This window comes from Bremia lactucae, linkage group LG1, assembly GCF_004359215.1.
Source record: "Bremia lactucae strain SF5 linkage group LG1, whole genome shotgun sequence".
Classification (NCBI taxonomy): Eukaryota; Oomycota; class Peronosporomycetes; order Peronosporales; family Peronosporaceae; genus Bremia; species Bremia lactucae.
The window spans coordinates 13,320,049-13,329,654 of record NC_090610.1 but is presented as its reverse complement, the minus strand read 5'-3'; the positions used below and the strand labels follow the sequence as shown (position 1 = coordinate 13,329,654).

The 9,606-nt window shown below is 44.8% G+C and overlaps 5 protein-coding genes across 5 annotated transcripts; 3 read left to right on the top strand and 2 right to left on the bottom strand.

Annotated features, from left to right (window-relative positions):
* The first annotated feature begins 811 nt into the window (after positions 1-811).
* CCR75_003601 (uncharacterized protein) lies at positions 812-1,870 on the top strand. The gene is made up of 3 exons (XM_067961695.1): positions 812-1,023; positions 1,237-1,293; positions 1,359-1,870. The coding sequence occupies exons 1-3, from the start codon at positions 889-891 to the stop codon at positions 1,527-1,529; spliced, it is 363 nt and encodes a 120-aa protein (XP_067815229.1). The 5' UTR covers positions 812-888; the 3' UTR covers positions 1,530-1,870.
* A 301-nt stretch (positions 1,871-2,171) lies between these two features.
* On the top strand, positions 2,172-5,465 carry CCR75_003600 (uncharacterized protein; the record flags this gene model as incomplete). Its single annotated transcript, XM_067961694.1, has 1 exon — positions 2,172-5,465. The coding sequence occupies one exon, from the start codon at positions 2,172-2,174 to the stop codon at positions 5,463-5,465; it is 3,294 nt and encodes a 1,097-aa protein (XP_067815228.1).
* Positions 5,466-5,560: 95 nt separating this feature from the next.
* CCR75_003598 (uncharacterized protein) lies at positions 5,561-8,509 on the bottom strand (the record flags this gene model as incomplete). The annotated part of the gene is made up of 1 exon (XM_067961692.1): positions 5,561-8,509. The coding sequence occupies one exon, from the start codon at positions 8,507-8,509 to the stop codon at positions 5,561-5,563; it is 2,949 nt and encodes a 982-aa protein (XP_067814901.1).
* Positions 7,632-7,999, top strand: CCR75_003599 (uncharacterized protein; the record flags this gene model as incomplete). The annotated part of the gene is made up of 2 exons (XM_067961693.1): positions 7,632-7,910; positions 7,943-7,999. The coding sequence occupies 2 exons, from the start codon at positions 7,632-7,634 to the stop codon at positions 7,997-7,999; spliced, it is 336 nt and encodes a 111-aa protein (XP_067814902.1).
* Positions 8,510-8,804: 295 nt separating the features above from the next.
* On the bottom strand, positions 8,805-8,999 carry CCR75_003597 (uncharacterized protein; the record flags this gene model as incomplete). Its single annotated transcript, XM_067961691.1, has 1 exon — positions 8,805-8,999. The coding sequence occupies one exon, from the start codon at positions 8,997-8,999 to the stop codon at positions 8,805-8,807; it is 195 nt and encodes a 64-aa protein (XP_067814843.1).
* Between the last annotated feature and the right edge of the window lie 607 nt (positions 9,000-9,606).

Below are 9,606 nucleotides of genomic sequence, written 5' to 3'. Positions count from 1 at the left end.
TTAACACTTAAAGGTTGTTAATTAATATATTATCTAAAATGTAGATAATATGTGGAGAATATTACTTTATATAGTAATGCTCGGAAATCTTATCCATAAATAGGAATAAGCCGTTCTATCTATTTATCCCGCAGACTAATCAGCTGTAAACGTAAACAAAGAAAGAGAGACAGATAAGATCTCAATTGCATTTTTAGTATTAGTTCATAATTAAGTTAGCATTAACAGATAGAAAGAAGAGAAACTTAATTATATTAATAAAGTTTTCATTTAACCCTCTTTAAGTTAGTTGTCTTAAAGAGAAGTCCTCCTCTGCACGTACTAGTGTACGTGAAGTAACGTAAGGCACAACTCGCAACTGAAGCAGTGCGAAGTGGACTTGTACTGAAGCAGTACAAGTCGTAGTGCCCCGTTACAAAAGGTCTGTAATTGAGCGTTCTAGCCTTGCAACTAGCACCTATGGAAATGTGCATGACACCACATAAACGGTTTAACAACTGAAGTGCAACTTTACAATCATTTTAAGGAAAATTGCCCAACGCCAAACACTAGATGAAATTTGTCCGTTTCGACACGTTACACCAGTTGGCCTGGTCCTTGACAGCCATGATGCCAAAGTCATAAAGCGAGTTCTGAAATTCTATTTCGTGGCAGCCACACTACTTTGGTAGATTTTGGCATTATCGAGTCACCCGACTTTAAAATATGTATATTTTACGAGCATTTTTCGTCGCTTTTATCCTTCCCTTTCTGCGCAAGAACGTTGTTGCGTTATGATGACATTTCGTATCGAATCCAAAACGTAACCCGCCTAAAATGATACTTTTTCGCTTATATGCTAGTAAACGATTCAATTACGTAGGTGTTATGTTAAACTATTTTTAAGCAATGACCGCGCGACCGACAGTAGACGTCACCGGTGTGGACATCTCGCCCAACCCAGCGAAACTTACAGACGAGCTGAATCTGCAGGTGGATTTTCACTTGGACGTGCCCGTTCATAATGGCTTCTGGAATATTGAGGTTGGCTTGCTCTCTGTATCTTCTTCAATAAAAGTCCCACCAGCTAAAATTTTGATGGTGTCATTAGTACCTCGCGGACTCTGTCACCAAACGTCATTTTATCAATATCCTTTCCACCTTATTACCTACCTCTCTGCCTATAGCTTACCATATTCTCAAGCTTGATAGATTCTTTAACCAAACTGGTCTTATTGCTATGCTTTGTGCGTACAGCTGGGCCAGACAGATGCAACGAACTATGCTAGCGGCGACAACCAATTTCGATTTTCGGTTTGTTTTGGACACTAGCAAATGAGCTCTTTAATGAATCATAACGTCTTTATTTCAATAACTAGTGCCCGAAAATCGACGTATCCGGCTTTAAGTCGAGTCAATTGACTAATTGTGGTTTGTTAATCGCTGCACTAAAGGACGACAACGGCAACATATTTGATCTAAAGATGGTCATTCAAGTTTTGGAGCAACTTGGAGCACTTCAACGAATTGTCTACAGTCCGCTGGAGTAAAGAGCATCGAATACTTGAAAAGTCATCTTGTAAGTAGGCAGATTGAATATCGAGATGTCTTGGCTTCTAGCTTTAGTAGATGAGCTTAATTTTCATTTCTTGTTGTTTATGTATCGCTGGGATACCCTATCGTCTTCACATTTATCGTCTTTTTGGACAGAATGCTCTGATTAGAAAGGGTATCTGAACGATGGAAAAGTTTCAGCTATAGTTGAGCAACTGTAATCTTTCGAGTTATTTTCTTTGTCAACAACAATGCAATTGAATATGCTGGAGAATAATGTATCGCTTTGCGTGATGGGCAATCGTTTCGTAATATACCTCTTACCTGGCAAAATTGAGTTTAAAAGCTTTAATGCACTTTTAGCTACTTATATCAATCAAGATCGACGTGTTAAAGCACATTATGCTGACGACAAAATAAATTTTATTGAAAATCAGTCCGCCGGCTACCTTAACGAAAGGCAGTTTGTTCAGCTTTTGAAGCTCTAGCGTTTCTCGCGGCATCCGCTACCCATATTCCAAAGTATTAAAGCAATATCTACGTTTACAGAATAAGCTACTTGAAAGGATTAGTCACAATATTAATATTGCTAATAAAGCAATCTCGTCCGGATAGTATCCTCAATTTCCCGGAATTCGATGGCTGGACGTTCCTCTTCCAGCGGCGACGGCGCGCGGCGCAATGCAGCAGTGCAGCGTCTAATTGATGGCGCAGACCAATCACTTCGTCTTTTAGCATCTATAGGTGAAGCACCGGAGCTGGAGCAGTCCCGCAGCTCGGGATTTGGTGTGGGTAGCACGATTGATAAGGGCGCCGACAGCTTCCACTTCTCGTCCATCTCAGGATCTCCAGACAAATTTGGACTCGAACAGAACTTTAAAATTAATAATGAGAACCTAAGTAATGATAATGACGAGGAAACGCGTCTGCTGGAGCCTGTTGTGACTACATCGGTGCGTCAGGGTCGACTCCATGTCAAGGGCGTGTTTCCAGACCAGTCAACGGAGTTTGTCGATATAGAGCCTCGTTTTACTACCATCGAAGACCTTAAGAAAGCGCTGTGTGAGAAGCGCGACAGCGTACAAGCGTTGGGCTTTTCTGCTAGGGACGCGCGCGTCATGTTTGGTGGACAAGTGGTAGATGATTCTTGGCTTGTCGTAGACTGTGGCATGGACTTTGAAGGTGCTATCCACGTTGTCAAGGCTGCTGATGTCCAGCACAGTTTTCTTAATAAAAGTGGAACTCTTTTTGACGGCAAAAAGATGCATCGAGCGGATCCGAAATTGTCTATCTCATCCATCTCGTCGGTCTATGGAGCATCTTTGTCGATGGAGCAACTAGCCACTTCTACTGACTCGACGATGAATCAATTGGCGACGCTGAGTCAGTCGTTATCACTAAACGCTGTTCCGTCCGCAAGGGGAGCCTTATACTCGCGGCATGTGCGCCCGGAAGAAGCTTTATTTGCCGAAATGGCAGCGGATTTTTATGAAAATTTAGAGAACGTAGAAATATCCGATTTGTTTTGCGAAAAGTTGCTCAGTGGGTACATTGCAGTATTGCAGCAACAATTGGAAAAGCTAGAGGAATCGTTGGCGAGTAGCAGCAAGCTACGCGAAGCTCCGACGAAGCGACTGCAGAGTGAGATCAAAGAGCTGAGAGACGAACGCAATACGTGGAGACTATTGTTTGAATTGCGGCAAGTGTGCCATACGACTAAAGACATGGCAGATGGGGAGGACAGCTTGATGCTGGTAGAAGGTGAGATAGATGAGCTGCACTTTGAGACGCTGGAGGATGACGCTGGACGTCTACTGGAAACTCGTAACGAAACGTTTAAAATTCAAAAAGCGGTGAAGACGTGGCTGGAAAACATGGCGCTGGAGAGCACTATTGAGTTAAACGACAAGTCAGGCTTAAAAGGATCTCGCACACTAAGGATGATCAAGAAACAGAAGGATTTGAAACGAAAAGTTTCGATGGATCCTGACGCAATCATGCGTGACGGAGATGCGAACGTGTTGACAGATGACTTGGAGGATGAAGCGGAGTTAATGAAAGCTCTTTGGCTTTACCTTCGCGCTGGACGAATGGACGATGCAATTGATTTGTGTATCCGGGTGGGCCAATCGTGGAGAGCAGCGAGCTTATCCGGAGGCCATGTCGTTGGCGCTAGTGAGAGCAATGAAAGCACTGAGTGTGCACTGGAACGTTGGGGCAATCCGTTTCGTGCGCTTTGGAAATCGATGTGTTGGCGCTTGTCCGAGGAAACTGCTAAAGGAAAGCTCTCGAAAAGCTCCAGCCTGCTTGCGAAAAGCTATGAGGAGATGATATATGCGGCGTTGAGTGGTAACATTCAGGTGATAATAAAGAGCTCATTATGCGAAAGCTGGGAAGACCATTGCTGGGCTTATTTGCATGGTAGTATGGAGCACCAGCTTGACGAAATTTTGTACAAATTGCTCATAGTCAAGACTCAGACAACACAGCTTATTGTTGGCAATAATGTGCACTATCGGCGTCACTACTTGAGCTTGCTCGATAAGATGAAGTACCTTAAGCGCTACCAAGCGAATCTTGAGACAATTTTTGATGAGCTGAGAGGAAGTTCGAGCGAACTTGTTCGATTGCAGGCTCATGAACCACACCGTCAGATTCAATCAAAGTTGGTCACGGCCAATTTTCAGTACATCGTGTCGAGTATTTTTGACACCGTGCTATTTACTCCCAACGATGATTCGTACAATTGGGATTTGCAGCTGAACTCGACGGGGCAATCTGACGTAACGTCGTCGCTGTTTTTGCGCTTTGCCGCTCATTTTATACTGTTTGCCAGCTTTACTGGTGAGCATTTTGACGAACAGTCGGGCCACATGATTCTTAAGTTGTATATTCGACACCTGGTCAAACGTCGACAGTTGCAATTCGTGCCAGTCTACGCTAACCGACTTCCAACATTTGGTGCCACAGAAATTTACGTGCAAATGCTGTCGACGGTCGACGATACATTTGAGCGCGAACTTTGCAGCAAGAGAATTCTGGAATACGCTGGCATAGACGTGCTGTCAATCGTGCTGCAGTCTGTGGTTGAGCGATTAAGCAACGATTATAAGGAAATGGCAATAAATCAGCAAGAGCAAAAGATTCAGCCGCTGCCCTCGAACGTGCCCACGACGGACCTTGATAGAAGGCGAATTAAGACGATCGAGTTCCTATGTTTTTATTCGCAGCATCGAGCTGAAGCGTTAATTCGTGTCAATATGCTTGCACGACAATTTATCCATGAGGGAAAAGTAGCTGCCGTAAAGGAACTTATCGAAGAATGCTTACCGGAGGACTCGATCGGCGTTTTAGACATGAATCGCGACGGTCAATTGTTGCGTACTAATGACGAGATTGAGCGAGCCATGCGCGAATTCCTTTGCTGGCGTGTATACATCCAGGCATGTGCGCAATATGATTTATGGAGAAACTGCATAAATACACGCGCAATGTCATTCTACAGCGAGGAGAAGGAATATCTGGCTGACATTATGGTTCACGTATCGCGATCAACTGCTGCAATACTCGAGGTTCTGCACTTTGAAAATGGATGGCTGATTGGCTGCCCGAACAATGCCACCGAGGATCTTGCGCTTCGCAAGCGCTGCTTGCCGATGCTAGTGTTTAATCTCCACTTTATTCAGCTCGAGTCAGCGAAAACTATCATGCGCCTTACTTACTTTCCTACAGATGCCAAGACGGCACTCGCAGCGCCACTTTTGCAAAAGTCAATTCAAGTCGCTGATGTGGTGGCTGACGAGCACTATGGTGTCTACCTTGCGCTGGATCAGGATCAGTGTCGAGACCTGTTGCACGGAATTCGTGAAAGCGCGATATCGCTGATCTTCGTCGAAAGTTTGCAACTTGCTCCTGAGACTGTTATCACATAAATTAGACAATTACTTAAAAATTAAGGGGTGGCATTTGATGTCAATAGGAGTCATGTCTTTTTAAGATGTCGTCAATTAACTATTGTGCGGTATATTTACGGGCGCAATGCTGGAGCAGAAGTCTTGGTGTATGCGCCACCCGAGTTAATGGCACAAATGAGGTAGTCATTAAAAAGCGTGCGCTTGCTATCCGCACTTTCAATGCAGTCTTCCAGCATCTTAAGCGGAATTCGCCACACTTGGGGGTACGGCATTTTGGACTGATTCCACGTCCAGGCATCCTTGTCTAGATGGTCGCCATTATTAATTTCAACCAACACTACCGTTTCAATGCCGAACTCTGGTAGAGCCGCTTCCACTCGAATGTCATCGGCCCCCTCATCAATTAAAACACGAGCATCCGGGTATAATAGCTGCGAACTGTTGGCAGTGACTCCAAAGAATCCCGCAAGGTCAGTCAGGTTGCGTCCAGTGTAACATCCCTGCACATGAATGATGCTGGTGCCCTTCGCTGCCATAAAAAAGTGCAAATTTGATTTACGAAATGCTCCAAACCACGATGAACACCGCTTCGTAGTGTGGAAACAAATGCCATCAATGACTGTGTATGGCTCGCAGACACTACCCTGCTGGAAGGTCGCGTCGATTTGGACGAGCTTTTCCCCAGGCTCCAGCGAAACGCAATGCACTTGATATGGATCATTTGCCGAGAGAAGAGTGGAGTGGAGGTCATTCACCGCTTCATCATATTTGTTCAAACTGCCATAGGACACCACAGACATTACCACGCCACAACGAACTGCCACCAAAATTCCACAGAGCGGTTCTGTTATTAGATGATTTGCAATTCGATTCGAGAACGGCACGGTCTTCATAAGTCGAAAAGCTCGTGCTTCTGACTCTTTGGGCCCTACTCTTTCCTGAGATTTCATCTGGGGACATGTTGTTCCACCATCAGCACAATAAAGTGCTCCTATGGCGCCAACGTATTGGGCTCCACGTATTCCATGAATCCCGCAAATCCGATGACCAGCAGGACTTTCCATAACTGTGTCGACGGACCCTCTCCCTTCTCCAAACCAAGGTCCAACACGTAGCGTTGTTGTAAATCTAATACCATCAACCCAGTGGCCACTGGATACTTCTAACTTTATCAATTTTTCGCCAGGACAGAGTTGAAATACGTGCTCATTTGAGCCGTAGAACGTCGGATTGCTCAAATTTGATGCTGCTTCCTCTAAAGATATCAGCTTGACAGACTCGACATAGCTGCCGCACTGGACGACAACAGCCTTAATTTCGGGGATGGTTGTTAAAAATGGCGTCTTAGGACCATCTTCTAATGCCTTTCCTGCAAGAGGAGATTTAGAAATCGGGCTGCTTCTTCCATGGCGCCCTAGCGAATGAGACAGCGAGGATATAAAAGGGGTTTGGAGGCAGCGTAAACCCAATTTCCCAACATACGAATCTCCTCTTGATCCAAAAAATGCACTTACATGCCACCCTTCAGCAACTTTAAACGTGTGGAGTATGCCACCTATACCACCAAACCAACGAGATGAACGCAAGTTTGTATGCAGCTGAATACCATCGATCCATGCCATGGCACGGATATCTACGCGAGTAATATATTCGCCACTGACAAGAAGAAACCAGTGTTTGGTGCCGGCAGCACGAAGTGGTTCCGTCTGTTCTCTTTCTTTCACTTCAGCGCGTGTCCAAATCTCCAAGTGATTTAAATACGTGTCAGCATCGAGCACGATAGCACCAATTTCATCTTCAACGGTAGATGACGGATTGAGCTCTTTAAGATCAATTTCTTTGCCGTTTTGTGTCCCGAGTCCAACAGGTCCAAGGACAGAGTTGCTCCATACCACTGTAGGGCCTACGAGTGATGACCTGGCATGTCCTGAAATCCATGGACTGTGTCGTAGCAGATGAGCTGATGCAGCATTCCAATGCGCTCCATTTCGACCATTAATTTCGCGTAGGATTGAGTGATTTAAATCAAGCCAACCTTTGTCACTAGACTGCGTAAATCCTAGTTGCGACGAGCTCGGATCGGCCTCAAGGATGCATAATAGTCGATTCATATCATTAAAACCACGCGCCATGATACCACTCGTAGCGTGTCCGAGTCCAAATGTGTGTCCAATCTCATGCAGCATGGCACCAAGTCCAGTGGAAAACGTTGCCCAGTGCGTGCCTCGAAAGCAACTATCATCCAGCAAATCTCGCTCATCAATGCGCGTGTTATTCAAACAGCACAAGGACAGCTCACCAATATGCGAGGGCCATGTGTGTAATCCACACGACCCCAACATTGCTACTTTATCGCCTCCAAGTGCAGTGTGTCCCTCTGCTATTCTCGTTTCCGTATTATATCTCGAGCAACCGAGTATCACTGCGTACTTCGATTCTAGCTCTGGATGTCTGTCAATTCCCGTAGCTTCAATATCTTTTTGGACCAACTTCAGGAGCTCTTGATCGTCGATTGCGTGCGCGTGGGCATTAGTGAAGCTGCAGCGCAGTAGCGTCACGTCTGGCATTCCGTCGGGCGCAAATTGCATTGAAAATGTCCGCCGTGGTAGACCTGCGGAGTGCATGAGCTCGGCCATTGCCATTTGAAGTAGCAAAGCATTAAACTGAATCTTGGCAATGGCGACAGAATTGGAATTAGCGACACCCCGAGGGGCATCGAATCCATTGCGGACGTCGGCGTCAGAGCAAATTTGATAGTGAAATTTTAACATGTAGCGAGTGATTGGACGTTGATACTCAATGGGAAAGATGCGAGTTGCGACGCCATCGAGTTGCAGAGTGATGGTAAATTGACCGGGTGATGGGAGAAGCACAAATGCCTTAAAACAGCCGGACGGGGAAATTGGCCAGAGGGAAGTGCAGGCATCGTCCAAATGAGCGACTAGAAAAAGTGTATCAGGAGAATTTAAATTAAGGATACGACCCTCGAGCAGCACTAACGGGTAGGCGAGCACCTCGCCTTCTTGCAAATTGTCGATCACAATTGACGCTTGGGGAGACATTTGTTGCAGATATGTCGATTGGAAAGAGATTAAACAATAATGTCCCGATTAAAATGCAAGTATTTGTGACTGTGATTTGCCACCACACAAATGAAGGACAATGTCAATTGACATTTGTGCAGTCGATAAAAGCGAATTGAAAAAAGACGTTTCATTGTTTCTACTGAGCATAACGGAAAAATAATTATATTACATTGTCAAAAAATAAAGTTTGAAAAACGCTCCACATATTGCGGTCGAGCAGTTGAATACGCAATGCTTAAAGTTGTTTGTATTGTTAGATTCACTACCTCGCCTAAGTATCCTCAGCGGCATTTTCGTCATCACACCCACGAATCATCACGTTCTCGTTACCGCAAGATGGTACCTCTTCACATGCAGGGTGAAGTTTACTTGATTCCACTTTCTCCGAACCTTCGAAGGGACTTTTCTTGGGGATTTGGGCAACCGTAACACCCGCCCGCTCATCGGCCGCCTTATTAATTCGCATGTGCCTGGTGGGGTTGACTTTTGTTGGTGTTGACATCTTCCAACTTATAAACGCAATGCAATCCAGTTGTGTAATTTGATGCTTGTTCACCGAATTATCCTTAGCGTCAGCAAGAAACACTCCAATTTTTCCAACACACCGATAGACTGTCCAGAATGCCTTTTACTTTAAAAGTGAGGAGCCGTTGAGCCATTCCTTTTTTTTAGCTCAGTAAAACCTCTACAGATCTTAGCCCCGTCAAAACCAAATTTCATTTTTTTTAACGAATGCTATTAATTATTGGAGGTGGTCAATGAGAAGTGGTCAATAGACTGATCTTTTGGGCCAATGCAATAACTTTAATATTTTGTTGGGTGGGAAAATGTACATATTGGAATGAGCTATCTAAGATCAATTTCTTTGCCGTTTTGTATGCGCTCCATTTCGACCATAAATTTCGTGAAGGATTGAGTGAATTAAATCAAGCCAACCTTTGTCACTAGACTGCGTATATCCCAGTTGCGATGAGCTCGGATCGGCCTCAAAGATGCATAATAGTCAATTCATATCATTAAAACCGCGCGCCATGATACCACTTGTAATGGAGCACACATCGGTTGGAGAACCG

Excerpts from the sequence above, each read along its gene's own strand:
- CCR75_003601 (XM_067961695.1), top strand. The coding sequence starts at position 889 with ATGACCGCGCGACCGACAGTAGACGTCACCGGTGTGGACATCTCGCCC. Across the intron at positions 1,024-1,236 it reads ATGGCTTCTGGAATATTGAG|CTGGGCCAGACAGATGCAAC; the intron begins GTTGGCTTGCTC and ends TTGTGCGTACAG. Across the intron at positions 1,294-1,358 it reads ACAACCAATTTCGATTTTCG|TGCCCGAAAATCGACGTATC; the intron begins GTTTGTTTTGGA and ends TTCAATAACTAG.